The 17,885-nt window shown below is 47.5% G+C and overlaps 1 protein-coding gene across 1 annotated transcript in view; it reads left to right on the top strand.

The window, feature by feature from the left end:
* The window catches only part of EHD4 (EH domain containing 4), an 89,624-nt gene that overhangs the window by 31,295 nt on the left and 40,444 nt on the right, over positions 1-17,885 (top strand). Inside the window, exons 2-3 of the mRNA XM_004321089.4 lie at positions 14-190; positions 10,107-10,204. Coding sequence (XP_004321137.1) covers positions 14-190; positions 10,107-10,204 — 275 coding nt within the window. The remainder of the gene's footprint in view (positions 1-13; positions 191-10,106; positions 10,205-17,885) is intronic.

Here is a 17,885-nt window from a genome sequence, read left to right as displayed (position 1 = left end):
CTCCCTCTCCCAGATACTTACTGGAGCAAGATTTCCCAGGCATGAGGATTGGTCCAGAGCCCACCACCGACTCCTTCATCGCCGTGATGTATGGGGAGACTGAGGGCAGCACCCCAGGGAACGCTTTAGTCGTGGACCCCAAAAAGCCATTTCGAAAGCTTAGTCGCTTTGGAAATGCTTTCCTCAATCGGTAAGGACCATTTGGTCAGGTTGTTTAAGCCTGTTCTTGGAATTCTTGCCCATTACACGTACAGGTCCAAAACCAGAAGAACAGAGCATGTGTGTTCTGAAAGAGAGAAGTTACGAGAAAATTCACTATCATATTCAAATACTAGAAAAATTCTCTTAGGACGCGATCATTTATACTTACTCTGGGTGACTTCAGAGGGCAAAGCTAAGGCCCAGGTTTGGACATTATGAGGCCACACAGTATAAGGAACAAATTTCTAATAATTTGAGCCTCACAGAAATAGATCAAGTTGCCTTGTGAGGTAGTGAGCTCCCTGTGGCTGGCAATGTTACACAGTAGCTGGATGACCGCATCTCAGGCATCGTGTGCTGGGGCCTCCTGCACAGAGAGCTGAACCCAGAGGACCACTGAAGTTCTCCTGACACCCAGACTTAGTCTTGGTTTTTCCAGGACTGGTCACCCCACCTCCTTGGCTGTCCCTTTTGCTTCTCAGTCCCATGCTTTGAGCTGCTTCCTCATTCGTTACAGCAAGGCAGGGGAGGTAGAGTCAGAATACGCAAAACGTTAATTTTGTTGCATAGTCATTATTTCACAGATGTGAAGTTGTAGGATAGCTGAGGTTCTGTCTTGATTGGAGATGTGTATTATTTGTACTACCTTTCACCAGAGTTCCCAATGACACAGTGGGGTACAGGACAGAGGACAAGCTAGCAGGCTGTCCTGGATGCAGCTCTGCACTTTCAGGCACCACCTGCTCTTCCCTTCCCTTCCCTCTTCTTCTTTGACACTCCTAGCCTATTTTTTTAGAATTAACTAATTAATTTATTTGTTTATTTTTGGCTGCGTTGGGTCTTTGTTGCTGCGCGCGGGCTTTCTCTAGTTGTGGCGAGTGGGGGCTATTCTTCGTTGCGGTGTGCGGGCTTTTCATTGCGGTGGCTTCTCTTGTTGCGGAGCACAGGCTCTAGGCGCGTGGGCTTCAGTAGTTGTGGCACACAGCCTCAGTAGTTGTGGCTCGCGGGCTCTAGAGCGCAGGCTCAGTAGTTGTGGCGCATAGGCTTAGTTGCTCCGCAGCATGTGGGATCTTCCCAGACCAGGGCTCGAACCTTTGTCCCCTGCATGGGCTGGTGGAGTCTTAACCACTACACCACCAGCGAAGCCCCTAGCCTATATTTTAAAATGCTTTTCTCTTTCTTCTTTCTTGTGTTCCTCTCACCCCTCCCTTCCCCTCTTGTAGGAGTCTACCTCTTTAGACTGGTTGGTTGCGGGGAGTGGGCTATGGGAATGCAGAGCCAGGGAGGGGTCCTCCAAACCCCTTTAGGGAGGCATGGAACTAGAGCTGACAGATAAGAGACTTGAACTGCACTTCTACTTTTTAGATTGAAAAAAAAAAAAAGGAACAGATCCTCTCCGCTGACTGCTGTCTTCCCAGAGGCTGAGGTGCCTGATCGCACAACTCCAGGGTGCGCCATTCACAAGGACTGTGGAATGAATGACGTGCCCAGGTGCTGTGCAGTGGCTCTTGCCAAGAGTGGCCCAGGCGACCTCCACAGGCGCCTCTCTAGGGATCTGTACTCTCCTCTAAGAGCTTGTTTATGCTCCCAGAGCAAATCAAAGAAGGCATCCAAGGGGCACCAAGGGAACTTGGCCGCGGGATAAATAGAAATGTACAGATGATGTAGATGGAGTCGCAGAGAAATTCCATCTTGTTGCTAGTGGTGATTGGCAGAATACTGTCCAGATGACTTTTTCCACCTGCAGAGTCTCTCCTCTAGCAGAAGTGTCCTCCTCAACTCCGGGGCAGCCTTTGCTGGCACCAGCATGCCTCCTTGTAAGAGAAATAAGGGTTGAGCCCAGGAGGGAGAACACCAGAGGGTCTCTCGGGACAAATGGACCACAGCTGAGGGGAAGTGGAACAAGAAGCTCCCCCCAGCAGGGCCTCCCAGGAGCCGTGGTCCTAGGGCAGGCAACAGCTAGGCTTCCTGTCCCAAGACTGGCCCTGGAAGGTTCCGGAGGCCCTGGAAGGTGCAGGGCACAGGATCCTTCTCCATGAAAGGCTGCCTGGAGTCCCTCAATTTCATTACCACTGTCCTTAGTCTTACTTTCTTTTTGCCTAACAAAGGCTCAAAAAAGAAATAAGCTGCCACCTTTTTCGAATTCCCATGTTATAAAGTCTATTCACAAGGGAAACACTAGAGAGAGTGGCTACTGGCTTCTTTTATTTTGACAGATGATTTACTTCCCTAACAAATTTATTTTTTCTTAAATTCCAAGCATACAGCAGATGAGAGTGGAAAAGAAGCCTTCAGGAAAGACTTTTTGTATTTTGGGTTTTTTTTTTTTTTTGATGTGGACCATTTTTTAAGTCTTTATTGAATTTGTTACAATACTGCTTCTGTATTATGTTTTAGTTTTTTGGTCACGGAGGCTTGTGGGATCTTAACTCCCAGACCAGGGATTGAACCCGCGCCCCCTGCATTGGAAGGCAAAGTCTTAACCACTGGACTGCCAGGGAAGTCCCTCAGGAAAGATTTTGAATGGCAAGGTTCTTTATCTCAGAATTTAAAACCTGCTGAAAATAACCCATGCTTTATATAATCGTGTTAATTGAATTCAGCATACATAGAAAAGTAATAGCAAATATTTATATGGCATTTACTGTGTGTCTAAACTTTACTTGTACATTAGCTCTAAATTCTCACAAAAACCCTGTGACATAGGTGCTACTATTATCCCCAACGTAGAGAGGAGGAATTGATGCAGAGAGAGGTTCATCTAACTTCCACGGGGCCACTCGGCTGATAAATGGCAGTGCTGGGATTGGAACCTAGGCCATCGGGCTAGAGTCCTGCTAGTGACTGCTGTACTGAGCTGGACTGAGAATCACTGCCTACTGCCCTCTATCTAACATTTAAGGCTGTCCTCAATCTAGCCCGCCAACAATGATGATGAAGATGATAATGATTATGTCCTAAATTATAGATTAATAATTTCACATACACCCTCTTTTCAGGGCTAATAAGGCAGATGACACTAGGGCCATTTTACAGATGAGAAAACTGAGAGCAAAGAAGTAACATGACTTGCCCAAGAAGATGCAGAGACAGGGCTAGAATTCAGGCTCCCTCTTCCCTTTTACCTATTGCCCTGCACCTCATGAAGCACCAGCAAAGAAGAGTTCCTGTCCTTCTAGCCACCTGGTGGCCATGTATAGCCGAAACTCACATGTCAGGGATGTACCACCTGGAAACTGATAGCGTACTTAAGAGTAAACAGCCTGCTTAAGTTGTATCTACACGGCAGTGCTGCCGTTTCACCCGGCACTAGCACAAGGAAGAGGGTCAGTTAGCGTGGGGTGCTCAAATGTGTGTGTGTAATTATAGCATCCCTGTGGGAACAGCAGCAGGCTTAGCTCTAAAGGCAGGCAAACTTCTTTCTACATAGCAGACTTTCTGGGAATTAGGTCAAAATACAATACTTAGTAGGGAGGAGAACTGGTTGTCTGCTGTGGAGAACTTCCACCCCCCACCATACTGAGCAACCACCTGTCCCCCCTACTCGTACGGGATAGGTCTCATTATTCTGGCCCTCCCGTTACAGGGTGTGGGCTTGGGCATCTACCCTGCACTGGGGAGTCTTTAAAAGAGTTTAGTACTTCGCAAGATGGTACCAGCCTCGAAGCATTAAACAAACCAGTGGAGCTTAAGCCTCCATCTCTAAGGCTGGTTTCTAAGAAGGCAACGGGAGGTTTACAGTGCACTTCTGAGGAACGAAGACAAATTCCCAAAAAGACAGCTTTGAATGATAGAAATTCCATACCTGAACAATAGAAAAAGAAAAGGAGTTGAGTCTGGAACAAAGAGTTCTATGGAAAATAATGCGACATTCTGAGACTCCACCGTGCTGCTCTACTTTCTAGAGGAATTCCACAGGCAAGCCTGTCTCGGAGTTGCTCTGTGGGAATGTGGTTATTGAGGTTCCAAAGTCTGTTGTCAGAAGGCAGTTCCACCTCACAGAGGGGAGGGACAACCCAGCAGCACACTGAGGGCACAAGCCCTGGGGGACAGCAGCGTGTTTTGGTCAGTTCAAGAAATGTCAGGAGTTGGCCTCTGACACTTCCCCCTGCAGCCTGCATTTGGATCGCATGTTAAATTTTTCCCTCAATCTACTTTTCTGAAAATGGTAATCTTCTTTTTTATTTAATCCAGATAGATACAGACATCATTTTCAGTTTAGGATCTACAATTTAGGATTAAATTGTAGACTTCCACAGAAGAAATTATTAATCTCATTTACTTCTCTGTTTCTCTTTGAAAAATTAATTGCTGGCCCTAGGGCTTGAAATTTTGAAACTTCCTTTTGAGCTGAAGGAATCTAAACAGGACTTCCAATGCTCCTGTCATTTTAGCCAGGCCTGATGGTGATGATGGTGTGATAAAAAACAAACCAATAAAAAAACCAACACAAAAAAACTCCACTGTCTTAAATTTGCATAATGATTTAGCAATAATAGAATATATATATGTATTTTTGGACTTATCGTTACCTCTGTGTTTGTAACTGAATGAGGCTTCATTCAATAGACTTTTTTTGGACTGTGAATATTACACAGTCACTTAGTACCATTGGGATTTTTTAAAGAACTGATTTAATACAAGTAAATAGCATCAGTCCACACACATGCTGGCTCCACCAGATAATTTAGCCGCAGAAATTAAGGAAAATAGGCTCTTGCCAAGAATCACTCTTGATTCACTAGCAAAACTAATTTTTCTTTTTTTAAACATGAGAGATTAACTGGTTAGGGGTGGAGGGTGTTTTGTTTTGGGTTTTGTGGTGTGCTTATCCGTAATAAACTCCCTGAAGCCCTTCCCGTTAATCTTTAACCTCAGGAATTGTGGTGGCTCCTGGATCATCAAGCCATTGTTCTTTGTTGGCAGCTGCCTGCACAGCCCTGGTCCTGTCATCCCAGAAAACCAGCTTTTTCCCCTGTGGTGGTTGGGAGAGGGAGACTTGATTGAGAAAAGTCTGTGTTAGGTCAAACTGCATGGAATTGCCAATATTCAACCATCTTTTTGCTTGTAAAAGTGGTAGTTCCATAAGACTCAGTCTAAGGGGTAACCATGGGCTTTTCATAGTCTGGATGTGAAATTAAATTCCTCGTAGGCAGTAGGAGTTTAGATCAGGTCTTTGTGGTAGGACCATGTAATAATAATTGGTTATTACAGGTTAGTTGTCAAAGTCTTTTTGCATATTGGGTGCTATTCACTCTGCCAGTTTAGGAAGTCGTGTAATCTCTCTGATCTTACTCTTATCAGTAAAGTGAACTGGGGCAAAAACAGCCGCATACTCTCTTCTATTGTAAGCTTAGGTTTATTTGAACCTAAAGACAACCTGGGAGTCCTCAGGCTGGTAGAATTGCTCAGAGACTTGACCAAGGCCAAGAGGTGAGTGAGAAGGAAGACGGCCAAGAACCAGATCTTCTGCTTCCTGGTCACTGCTCCACCCTCCACCAATGGATTGAGAGCAGGTCACACAAAGGGGCCTCTTTGGTGGGGAATTGCAGGGCTATGGCATGTCACTCCTTTATTTTAGGATGTTGCCTTCTGTTGATAAACAGCGGTGATTCAAATGCATGAAATGGCAGTAGCAGCCTAACAGTTAAGAGCCGGACTGGGGTCAGAACTGCCAGGTTCGCATCCCAGCTCCATCACCTACCAGCTATGTGACTTGGCAAGTTATGGCATGTGACCCTTCTGTGCCCTTGTTGGGGAGGAAGAGATTTTCCTCCACCCTTCTGGGTTCTTCTGGCTGGTCCAAGAGTTAAGTTGACATGAGACAGATTACCAGGAGAAAATCAAACAAAAATTTAATTACGTGTATACATGGGAGAGATCCAGGAAAACCGAGTAACTAACTCCCCCAGATGGCTGAAGCCCTCACCTTAAATACCATCTTCAGTTAAAGGCAAAAGAGGATGTTGGGGGTAGTGGTTTGGAACCTGTAAGGGGAAGAAGGCATTTGACATGGAGCTGGAAAATAATGTTTGATAAACAAATGTTCGCTGGGCCATGCAGAGACAATGGGACACAGAGAGGAGTGTTAACAAATGGACTTTGCGAGGTTCCCCCCATATACTCAGCTAGTTCATACTGTGTTTATCTCTGGTGACAGCTCCCTTCCTGGAACAGGTCCTCTGTCTACATTCCTTAGGCAGTGAGAGAGGAGGTCAAAGATTCTTCCTGAGTCTCTCTGGGCCTTAAAAATAATCAGCCTAAATTAATCCTCATGCCAAGGAGACACATTTTCGGGGTGGCCAGATTTGCTCCCCTCCACCCCAGTCTCATCCTTTGTAGAATGGAGGCACACAGCCCCACTGCTGAAGGTTGTGGCCATGACTGAGTGCGTTAATGGAAAGTGCTTAGGACAATGCCTGGCACCCAGTAAGTGGTCAGTGGATGCTTGTGTCATTTGATCATTGCTGCAACTACTGGGTATCACTGCACTGGAAATCACATCACTATTAAGCTACTGCCTGGCTCTTTTAAAATGTTGATCATTGAATTGGAATGTTAGTGTTTGGAGGTGATTTTAGGAACTGAAGTCGCCTTACCTCCTTGTCTCACTGTGCCGCAGGACTTCTAGCCACCGGCCTGAGACCTTATAGCCCAGACCATTCCTTTTCTCACCCCCTCTCTGCTACCCCTAAGCCTTCCTTGGTTGTGGGGTGACGGGGAATTCGGGTCCAATGTAGGGTTCGATCCCCTCTTCCTCTCCTTTTATCAAAAATAAAATATATCAAGCCAGCCCTGGGTGAGGGACATATTCCATAAAGCTCACGGGAGGCTCCCGGGCTTAACGGGCACGTGTGCGTATTTCACGTGAAATGTAGAAGGCAAGGCACGGGTACACTTTGCGCTTGTTAGTACCTCTGAAAGAAGTAGGAAATCCATCTTGGGACAGCAAATCTGTGCTTGGAAACATTGCAGCAGACATATCACTGGGAAAGGCCTGCCCCAAGGCTGACTGTGTTATATCCGATAAATAACCCACTTTTCACCTTCCTTTCATGGAACATCAAAGGAAGATAAGATTGCTATAACAGCATTGCATTAGGGTTTTTTCTGATTATAGTACAACCATTTAAGAAAATGCATGTGTGGTTCTAACCCCTAAGAGTGTGGGCCATGCCCCCACACAGGGGTCTGAAAGCTGACTGTGCCCTGTGCTCCTTTGCCCACCTCCCCACCTCCCCCACACACATGCTGGGCAGGCTGTGCAAAGTCCAGCTCTGCTCACACAACCCCTGTCACCCTCTCTCGGGGTGCCCCTGGAGAGCCCCCTCCCCCTCCCCCTCCCCTCCCCTCCCCCTCTCCTCCCCTTCCCCTCCCCCTCTCCTCCCCTTCCCCACCCCCCTCCTTCCCTTCCCCTCTCCTCCCCTTCCCCTCCCCCTCTCCTCCCCTTCCCCACCCCCTCCTTCCCTTCCCCTCCCCTCCCCATCTCCTCCCCTCCTCCTCCCCTCCCCCTCTCCTCCCCTCCCACTCTCCTTCCCTCCTCCTCCCCTCCCTCCCCTCCCCTCCCCTCCTCCTCACCTTTCCCCTCCCCTCCCCCACTCCTCCCCCCTCCCCCCATCCTCCTTCCCCTCCCTCTTCTTTTCTCCCCCCCTTCCCCTCCCCCCTTTTGTCTGCAGTCATCCCTCCTGGCCCTGGGCCTGCTCCCTGTATGTTGCGTGGTGATGTCACCACATCAGACCATCTTGTTTTGTGGCTTACACATTTTGTCTCTGCTGTCACGTCAGGAGGCATGGGAGTTGTTGAAACCTTGTCTCTTTGTATGGAGGGAGTGGATGGTTTCTAAATTTTGAATCCCTCTGTTAACTTCACATTAGAATCCAAGGGTTTTGTGTTTTGGAAAAATTGGTATCAAGTGTGAGCTTGTGGTTCCAGAAAAAGGTCTGCCTCTCACAGGAATACTTTATGTGAAAAAGTTTCACATATGTGCAGTTTTCTCAGCATTGCCAGATGTCTTGAGCCATCTGATAAAAAGGATGGGACTATGATAAGAGACCTAATTACCACAAGAAATGCAGTCCACCACAGATGTGCTCAGAACTCTGTTCCTACCCCAATCTAGAGACTTGAATATGGCGTTTTTTTGCTCTGTGAACTTACAGAGAATGTGTAGTGATCCCAGTGCACTTTATTCTCACAGATCTGCTGTCTGAGTGTTGGGCAGTGGGGTTTATAAAGGTGGAGGGGCAGGAGGAAATCAGAAATGAGGGGCTTCTCATAAATTAACTTGACCCCTTATTTTTAATGTTATGAGGTTTTTAACTTCACGGGTTGAGTTCTATTCACCTGACATCAGAAATACCAGGCTGCAGTCTCCAGCCAGCCACGCATTAGCAGCATGGCCTCACATGTCGTAACTGCTCTGTGCTTCAACTTTTCCAGCTGCAAAATGATCATAGTTATCATTCCTACATCTTCCTGGGATGACTTGAAAATGTGGGAAACAATATCTGAGAAACTTGTCCCAAGCACCTTCAGTGAAAGTTCATTTGCAGTGTCAGTAATTGCATGTCTCTCTCAGGGCTGCCCACGCCTGCCCGGGGGCTGTGCTGTCCACATGTGCTGTGAGGGCCAGGCAGGCCTCCCTCTCCTGCATTCCCAGCATATTTACTTTCTGAGTAATCCCACCTTTTCCACTGAATGGAAGGACTGAGCTTTCCCCAAGGATTTTCAAGCCTTTTGCCCACACAGATACCAAAGTTAGCCATTTACAATATAGGAGAAGGAGAGACACTCTAGTTTCTGCCTTAAAACATACACAGTGCCTAACAGAGATCCCCCCAGGTTGCCTGGGGTGGAAGTAACAAAGCATTTCCCTCTGGTCCTCTAGAGTTACACCGTGTTAAAGCTAAAAGAACCTCACCAACCCCTGGTCCAAGTGTCTCCATTGACACATGAGAAAACTGAGGCCCAGAATGGGGAAGCCCTTGCCCAGGGTCCCAGGCAAGTTACTGGCAAAGGATGAGCTGAACCTGAACCCAGGTCTGCTGACGCACAGGCCACAATTTCCCTGCCACTTCACTCTGCTTCCAAGGCCAACGCCAGGGCAGCCGACAGGAACCACAGCAGAGGGATGAGGATGAGAAGGAGGAGGTGGTATCGGGAAGGTGATGGACAAGGAAGGAGGCTGGGAGATGCTTGGCCAGGGCCCTGCCTACCCCTGCCCCTTTGTCCACTCTTAGGGCACCGAAGCACCTGGAGGATTTGGGGTGTTGCCCATAGGTGCTTGCCCCACCCTGAGCCTGGAGCCATAGCATGTCCCTGGGGCATCGGACAGTGAAAACAGGCCCTAGTACCTCCGCTGTCACATTAGGGAGTGAGCAGGGGCTGGACAGAGCTTGGGATACTCCAGCCCAGTGGGGCAGTGACCCTGAAGGAAGCATGGGATTCCCGGGGAGGAAAAGTCTGGGACGTTTGTCTAAGGAGCAGGATAGAGGAGGGGCGTGTGGGGCTGGTGGCCTTTGGAGTCACACCGACCTGGGTTTAAAGCTTAGCTCTGAGTGACCCTGAGCAAGTTACATAACCTCCCGGAGGTAAACAGTGTTGCCTTCCTCATGAGATTAATATGAGGAACAAATGAGATGATGTTTGTAAAATACCTGTGTTCAATAAACGTTAGCTAAAATAAAATTAACAGTAAGGGATCTGGTGGTAGGGAGCATCCGGTGCCCGGCCACCCTCCAGTAGCTGCCCTGTGAACCAGCATCCACCAGTGGAGGCGCCATCAGTCTCCTCCAAGCCCCCGCTTTTCAGAAGATGTCAGTAGCCAGGAGAGGCCAAGGAGCTCCGAGGTTAGTGCACTCCGCAACGTGCAGGTTCTGATCCCACCTTTGATCCCTTTCTTCCAGATTCATGTGCTCCCAGCTGCCCAATCAGGTCCTGAAAAGCATCAGCATCATCGACAGCCCCGGCATCCTGTCTGGGGAGAAGCAGCGCATCAGCCGAGGTCAGTGCCCTCCCTGCCCTTCCGGGCCCCCCACTCCTCACCCGGGGCTGGCTGAGTCTTTCTCTGATGTTGGCAGAGGATTTCTGCCCCTGTTGTATTCTATCCATCCTCCAGGGCACCCCCAGCATCCCTGGGCAGCCCCGGGGTCCAGAGCTGAAGAGGTCCCAGGAAATAACCAGGAAGTCATATGGTCAGAAGTTCTGCTCTTTCAGCTGAGAAACTTTCTGGAGCCTGAGCCATAACCTCTTAATTCCTTTAAACACTGTCGTGTAATACTAGTACCCACCTCACATAAATCTTCAGACGTTAAGAGGGGACCACTTGCTGACCACTCACTTGGACACATGACAAAAAATAAAGAAGGCCAGCTAGTGACAGCAAAGGAGAGAGCCCTCCCAGCTGCTCTTCCTCCCTCCCCCAGTGCCGTGTATTCCACCCCAGTCACCTCTGCAGCAGCCTTCTACTGAGTGAGGCTTTATTGCTATCCGCTTGGGGCCAGACGCTGTACCGCGCACTGGGGATGCAGCAAGAACAGGTGCAGTTTCTGCCCTGGAGGAGCTTGTGTTCTAACGAGGAAAACAGACATGAGTTTCGTTATCACAGAAATAAATAGAGAACAAGAGCTGGGATACTCACTCTGCGATGGGGACTGTCTATCAGAGTGTAAGGAGGATATCTGGCCTTGACGTGTTGAGAAAGACTCTCCAGAGGAAGAGACGTTGGAGCCAGAATCTGGAGGATGAATAGCAATTACCTAAGGGAAGCTCTGGGATGGGAAAGGAGAGACAATAAGGCGTTCAGAGGAGATTTGTGGAGAATAGAAAACGCTTGTGAAGAACAGTGACGTCTGGGCTTCTTCAGCCTTCACAACACAAGGCTGAGGCAGTACTGTTTCCAGACCCGTGCACTGTGGTTAAATAGATGGGCCTGCGGTCTCCCTCACCTTCCCGGTAAAGGGGCTGTTGGAAGCAGACCAGAGGACTGTTTACTTACAGAGAGGAAATTCCTGACAGGGAGGGCACTAGGATGGATTCCTGTGGTCCCAGTGGCAGGTCAAGTTCCCTCGCCCTGGCCGTTGAAACAGAGGACAGTTCCTGGAGTCTTTGCTGGGAGGGAGAGGCTGGAATGGATGCGTTGCTGCTGTCACTTCTCACTGGTAACTCTTTACAGCCCCTGAACAGGAGCAGTGGGGTTATGGCCAGGCAGTGAACTGCCCCACTCCTGAAGCCAAAGAACGTTACACAGGCCCTAGGACACACCTGGGAGCTAGAAAGCAGAGGTCCCGTGACAGGGTTAAAGAAAGGGCTCCCCATGTCTATAAGCCCTCTCTTCTCATGCCGTCTGAGAAATGCTGGTTTTGCAGCCTCCAACTACCGTGCTGTGCCTTCACCCATTCGTTCAGGGACTTAGTGGGCCATTAGGCCTCCCTGAGGCCTCCAAGAACATTGCACTTGTAGAAAAAGTCACAAATAACAGTTGTAAATGGTTTTCTCCAGCTCCTCAGTGACTTTTGTTTTTGTTTTTGTGGTACGTGGGCCTCTCACCGCTGTGGCCTCTCCCGTCGCGGAGAACAGGCTCTGGACGCGCAGGCTCAGCGGCCATGGCTCACGGGCCCAGCCGCTCCGCGGCACGTGGGATCTTCCCGGACCGGGGCACGAACCCGTGTCCCCTGCATCGGCAGGCAGACTCTCAACCACTGTGCCACCAGGGAAGCCCCTTAGTGACTTTGTCTTCTGCATATACAAACATACCTTTTTTAACAGAAATGAGATTGCCATGCACATTTGCTACAACTTGATTTTTTGCCATAACAGCTATCACGGATCATTCTATGCCAGTATATTTAAATTACTTTATTCCTTTTGACAGCTGCTTAGGTTCTATCAAAGGGGCATAACGTCATTTATTTAACTGATTTGTGGATGTCGTGTGGTTAATAATTTTTCCCTCTTGCAGACAGCACTCCAGAGAGACATCTTTTGTGTATCTTTACACCTCGGTGCCAGTAGATTTTTTTAAAAACCAATTTAGGACCATTAATTTGGCCCCATTAAACATTGCTCTGAAAATACATGTTTTATTTTAAAAGGAAAATAAAGCAAACCCACGTCCCACAGCTTTTTCAAGCTGCCTATGTTTCCACTGCTTCTGCATGTCTGACGGAAGTATGCGAGAGATATATGTGGTCCTGGAAATTTTCTTTTTGCCTCTAAATTTTAGGACCTCTGGATTTTAGCCTCAGCCTTATCCATTCCTTTTCATTGGCAGGCCTTTGACCAATGCTAATCATCCATGTTCTTCAGGGTTTCTCCTGGGCTTAGTGATTCTAAGTGTCTTTCAACCTATAGCTCCTTCAGAGTAGTTAGTGTGGTGTAATGCTCTCAGGATGCTTTGAAGACAGTTCTTTTTAACACTTTATAATAACTGACTCATATCCTGACTTACTGTGGCATGTCCTTCTTCACATCCTATGCCCAGAAATAGCACATATGGTTCCAACCAGTCAGCTGGTCCCTGCCGCCCTGACAGACAGCAGCTGATGGGGAAGGACCCAGAGCGGCAAACAATGGCAGCCCCGGGCACTGCGGCCAGGGTCCCCAGGCTTAGGTGCCGTACCGTGTTCGGGCACCGTGGCTGGTTGGAGTCACTCAGCTGACAGTTTCAACCCCAAAGAATATTAACCCCAAAGAATGTGTACTGTTTTAAAGCTGCTTCAGCTTAAACTATTGCAAACAGCGCTGCATTCTCACACACGCTCCCGTCTGCTTCCATCCCTCCAGCTCCTAAATCACAGCACCACCTTCGCCACTCATCTGTGTCAACACTGGATGAGGCACGGGGACAAAGTGTGACCCCACAGAACATTTGAAACATCCGCCACTGACCTTACTGGTGGGGCTTTGCCTCCCTGACGCGTGTTTCGTCTGTGAAAGAGGAAGGGGGCAGCTGCTGCCCCTCCTCTTGTCCCTTAGTGCAGTTGATGGATCAGCAGGCAGAGTCTCATCCAGCAGGTCCCTCTTACACACGTAGCGTCTCCTTGAAGTGTGTATTCACAATAGCAGTATGAGAACAGCCACCAGGTACTGAGCCCTTGCTGTGTGTCTACAGCGTGCTCTTCCTTTAGGACTTGCTAAGTTAAACCTGCACATAGTCCTGCACAGACAGGAGCCCAGACCTGGCTAGGGAACCCCTCGCCCTCGCTCCTCTGGGAAAGGGGAGCCTAACAGCGATGGTAAGAATTCTTTCCCCAGCTGCTGGGCAGATGGGCAACCAGGCTTGACATCCGGGGATTGGACAGAGTAAAAGCTGTTAACGAGGTGCTGCTTTTGGAGAACAAGCTGAGGGGATATGTCCTTCAGGCAGTGGCTGCAGGCTGACGCTGCTGTGTGGACCTAGTCCACCCTCTAGCCTGCAGGGTTGTGCAGCCCTGGCTGAGCACACGCTGGGCAGACAGTGCAGCTACAGGAGGAGGTGATGAGCATGGGGTGACTGCAGAGCACCCCCAGGAAGACCTGCTGACTGCATCACACTCAGAGTTCTCCCCATCTGCATGGGATGAGGCAGATGGCAGGTGGGGCAGTGGAGCGTCGTGCTACTTTGCTGGTGGTCGAACAGGGAAGGAGGGACCTAAGCTGGGGAGCTGGCCTCATCATCACTGGCAGCCCTTGGGCACCCCCAGGGAACTGCCCAGGTACCCCGAGCTCTGGGAACCAGATGGCCTAGTGAGGGTATATCTCCAGGAAGGAGTCCTGAACCCGGGTTCAGTCACGTGCCTCCCCTTACCTGTGGCTCCCTTCTTCCTTGTTCATTCTTCTCTCTCGTGACGTCATAAGCCTGCTTCCTTTTTACTCTGTGCTGAGTAGAGGGGGCAAGTGTGATTACACGGAGGACATTGCTCTTCTCTTGGCCAAAGTCATAGGTGACCAGAAGAAACAGTTGACATTTCTACATGATGATTCGTATTTTGGGGTGTTCAGTTTGAGGCAAAACATGGCAAACCCACTCTTATGTTAGAAGTGACCTTTACCAGTTAGAATGTGTCTTAGCACAGCCTTCTCATCAGCAGGTCCTTAACATGGACCCTAGAAGTCAGGTCCCTGCTCTGTGCTCCAGAGTGAAACAAGAATGCATAGTCAGCATTGGAGGGGAGTAAATGTTGTCTAAATCTCCTCTTTGGGAGTTCTATAAATAAAACCCCCTAGAGTAATTGATTTTGAAGCAATTTTTAGTATACTACTCCATATGGAAACCCATTACCCTTCTGACGTTCCTTGGTTTAATTATAGTTAACAGAAAATCTTTAGGAACAGAAGGGTGAGCTTAGATACTAACTTGTAGTTTTCTTGCCTGACATAGAGAATTCCCATCAAGCAGGAATTAAAATATTCTGATACATTTTTAATAGTAACTTTATTCTACTGAAGTAAGAGCTACCTAAAATTCCTACAAGCTTTTCTTGATTCTTTTCTTGTAGCCAATAAAGAAATGTTTGAGTTCTTAAGATTTTCTAAGTTATTTTCTTGAAGTGGGTGGGTGAAATCTGACCAGGTTCAGTCTTGAGAACGTCCTTTGCCCTGATGATGGCGTCCAGATTTTTGACTCTATGTGATAAGAAAAGAGCACATTTATCCACACATCCTTATTTTCATTCCCAATCTCTTATTATTCCGGCTCCTGAACTGTTTGCTTCCTAAAATACTGTTAATGTCGTGCTGAACCTAAACATCATCTAGGATTTATTTCTGGACTTGGCATGAACACAAGTGTGTTCCCAACTGCGTGGTACAAACCTCTGGGTTCTGGCTGCAATTATAACGTCCCTGTCTGACAAGGAGAAGACTGTGAAAAATTCTAATGTGGCAGCTGGTGTACTTGTCCATCTACTTAGCACATAAGCATTTGGAAGGTGCTATTTTAGCAGCAAGTAATTATTCCTGTGGTTTCCTGAGAGCATGAGGTTTTGTGTAGCCTTCAACAGACTTGACTTTGATAACAAAAATAGTACAGTTTTTCCCTTTTAAAAATTTAAATAACTCTAGAAGAAAAAAACTCTTGATCTGAATTTTCCAACAGATCTACCAGCAGGTCGGACCTAGGACCTAGGACCAGCAGCTTGTCAAATGAAAGTCTAACGGCACCTTCTTCTGATGTTTAAGCCCTTCTCTCTATAAGCCTTTCTCATTATAAATCAGTGAATAGAACTGAGAAGACAGTGAAAAATAGAAGGGCAGAAAATGTCCTGCTAGTAAAAGCAATCAATGATGATAATGAATGAAACAGAAGAGATCTAACTGTGCTTCAAATAACGTAACAGGCCATAACATTAGCTCCAAAATCATTGATTAATGTCTTAACATTTACATATAGACATCCTTATGTCCTCCTGATTTTGGTAGCATTAAGGAAAGCACTCAAGAATAAAAAAGGCATCTAAATACTGACAGGTACATGTGAGCAGGTCATTTCAAGGATATGCCAACACAGTGGAGGTGCCCAAACATAACATCACAAAAGAATTGACAGAACAGGAAACAGGGAATGGAAATCCAACTGGTAATCATTAAAGATGCTAAAAAAATAGCGATGATGAAAACTGTAATCAGGGAAGTCCAAACACACCTACCTGACACGTTTCTTGAGCTTGAAAGACAAAAGACCGGATTTTGAAGGCTGTGCAAGACGGGAGAGAGATCATTTAGAAAGGTCCAGATAAGAGTGACTTCCCCTCTTGTGCTCTGGGAACAGGGAGGACTAGAGCGGAAAACACACATACACGGAGGAATGAGTCTTTTTCACTAGAAGAGTGAGAAGGCTTGGAGCGAGATATTAGCCAGGTCCAACAGCAGCAGAGGCTCTTCTGAGAAGCACCTGGAGAGCTGAGAGCTGGAGGCTGAAGAGGCCGGCGGCTCCCAGGGCCAGACGGTTATGGTAGGTTCTTCCTGTACTTCAGGTAGACCACACAGCCCAAGGCTGGACTTCACAGAGAGTTTCTGAGGGGGGCCTGCCATGCCTGCCGAGTACCCCAGGAGAAGTTCAGGCCTTCCTTGGGTAGTATTATAAATAAGAGTAGAAATAATCATTAAATAAAGGGGGAGTCGAGGCAGCACTATCCCCTCCTTCATTCTGTTCACCACCACCCAATACAGACACGGCTCAGGACCATCCCAGCATCTCAGACTGCGGTCACCTGAGCTCACTGGACATGTGACCCTCATTACAGGTGCTACTCCTGTCCCTGCCTTCCCATCCTGTGGTTGGTACAGGGTGGTATTTTGTTTTTTGGGTTTTTTTTCAGTTTTATTGAGATAGAATTGACATATGGCACTGTATAAGCTTAAGGGGTACCACATAAGGATTTGACTTACATACATCATGAAATGGTTACACAATAGGTTTAATGAACATCCATCATCTTACACAGATACAACATTAAAGAAATAGAAAAAATTCTTTTCCTTGCGATGAGAACGCAACTTTCATTTATAACATACAGCAGTGTTAATTATCTCTATCATGTCGTACATTATATCACTAGTAGTTCTTTATCTTATAACTGGAATTTTTTACCTTTTGACTATCTTCATCTAATTCTCCCTCCTCCCACCCTGGTACAGGGTTTCTTAATTCATTGTTTTGTTTCTGGGGTTTTGGGTTTACGACTGTTCAGGCTCTCTTAGCTCCTCTCCCTGTCCACTGCAGCTCCTCCCAGCTTTAAGGCATCCCCAGGCTTCATCAGCATGCCCTTCTCCCATCGCCCTTGGATCCAGAAGTTGAGCAGACAGGACCCAAGGTGGAGCCTTGAGGTGCTCCAATAGAGACTGCCCTCCACGTTGACAGCAGTTCATTAATGAACAAGTTCAGTCGAGATGCAATGAGCTCCTGTGTGCCAGGTACTATGCTAGGAATTGGGAGCATAAAGATGAACAAGGTACCGCCCCTGCCTTGGAGTTGCTACAGCCTAGTGTGGTCATCCAGCCAGTCACTGATGCACCAGATTGTTCTGAAAGAAAGCTGTCACCTACGTAGAGAATTATTATCCATTCAACAAACACTAGGCAAAAAAGATGGACACGGTCGCTGCCCTTATGGAATTTACATTCTGATCGGAGAATCAGACAAGAAAAGCAGGTAAACAAATGAATAAAATCATTGTAAATAGTGATGAGTGCCAGGAAGGAAATAGATAAGGCATTGAGCTCAATGAGAAGGGGTGAGGTGGGAGGACCACAGTCTCGGAAGGTGGTGGAGGCCTGTGGCTGAAAGTTCAGAAGGCGGTGGCCTTGCAGAGGTAGGCAGGTCAAGGTTTTGCAGGTTTTGACTGACCATGTTGTCTATTCAGATATTTTCCACCTGATATATAAAGGCTATATAAAAGAATAGACTTTCAAGTATCAGATATTCACCCATGGATTTCAATTCCTGCATATTCATGTTTTTTTCTGAGGCCTTTTTTTAGAACCGACACTATTCAGTCTGTAAACCCAGAGTCAAACATGTTGCTTTCCTAGGTCCAGTCAAGGGACTGAAGTCCCTGTGGGCTGTCCTATGTCATATAGCGAGAAACACGCGGGCAGGAGAATTGGACTTCCTGGGTTCCAGTTTAGCTCAGCCATCTACCAGCCATGCAGCCTTGGGAAAGTTGTGAATCTCTGTGGGAAATGAGGGTAATAATAGTACCTAC

Source organism: Tursiops truncatus, chromosome 2 (genome assembly GCF_011762595.2).
Source record: "Tursiops truncatus isolate mTurTru1 chromosome 2, mTurTru1.mat.Y, whole genome shotgun sequence".
Taxonomy (NCBI): Eukaryota; Metazoa; Chordata; class Mammalia; order Artiodactyla; family Delphinidae; genus Tursiops; species Tursiops truncatus.
Note: the sequence above shows the minus strand (reverse complement) of the source record. Positions and strands in the feature narration are given on the sequence as shown.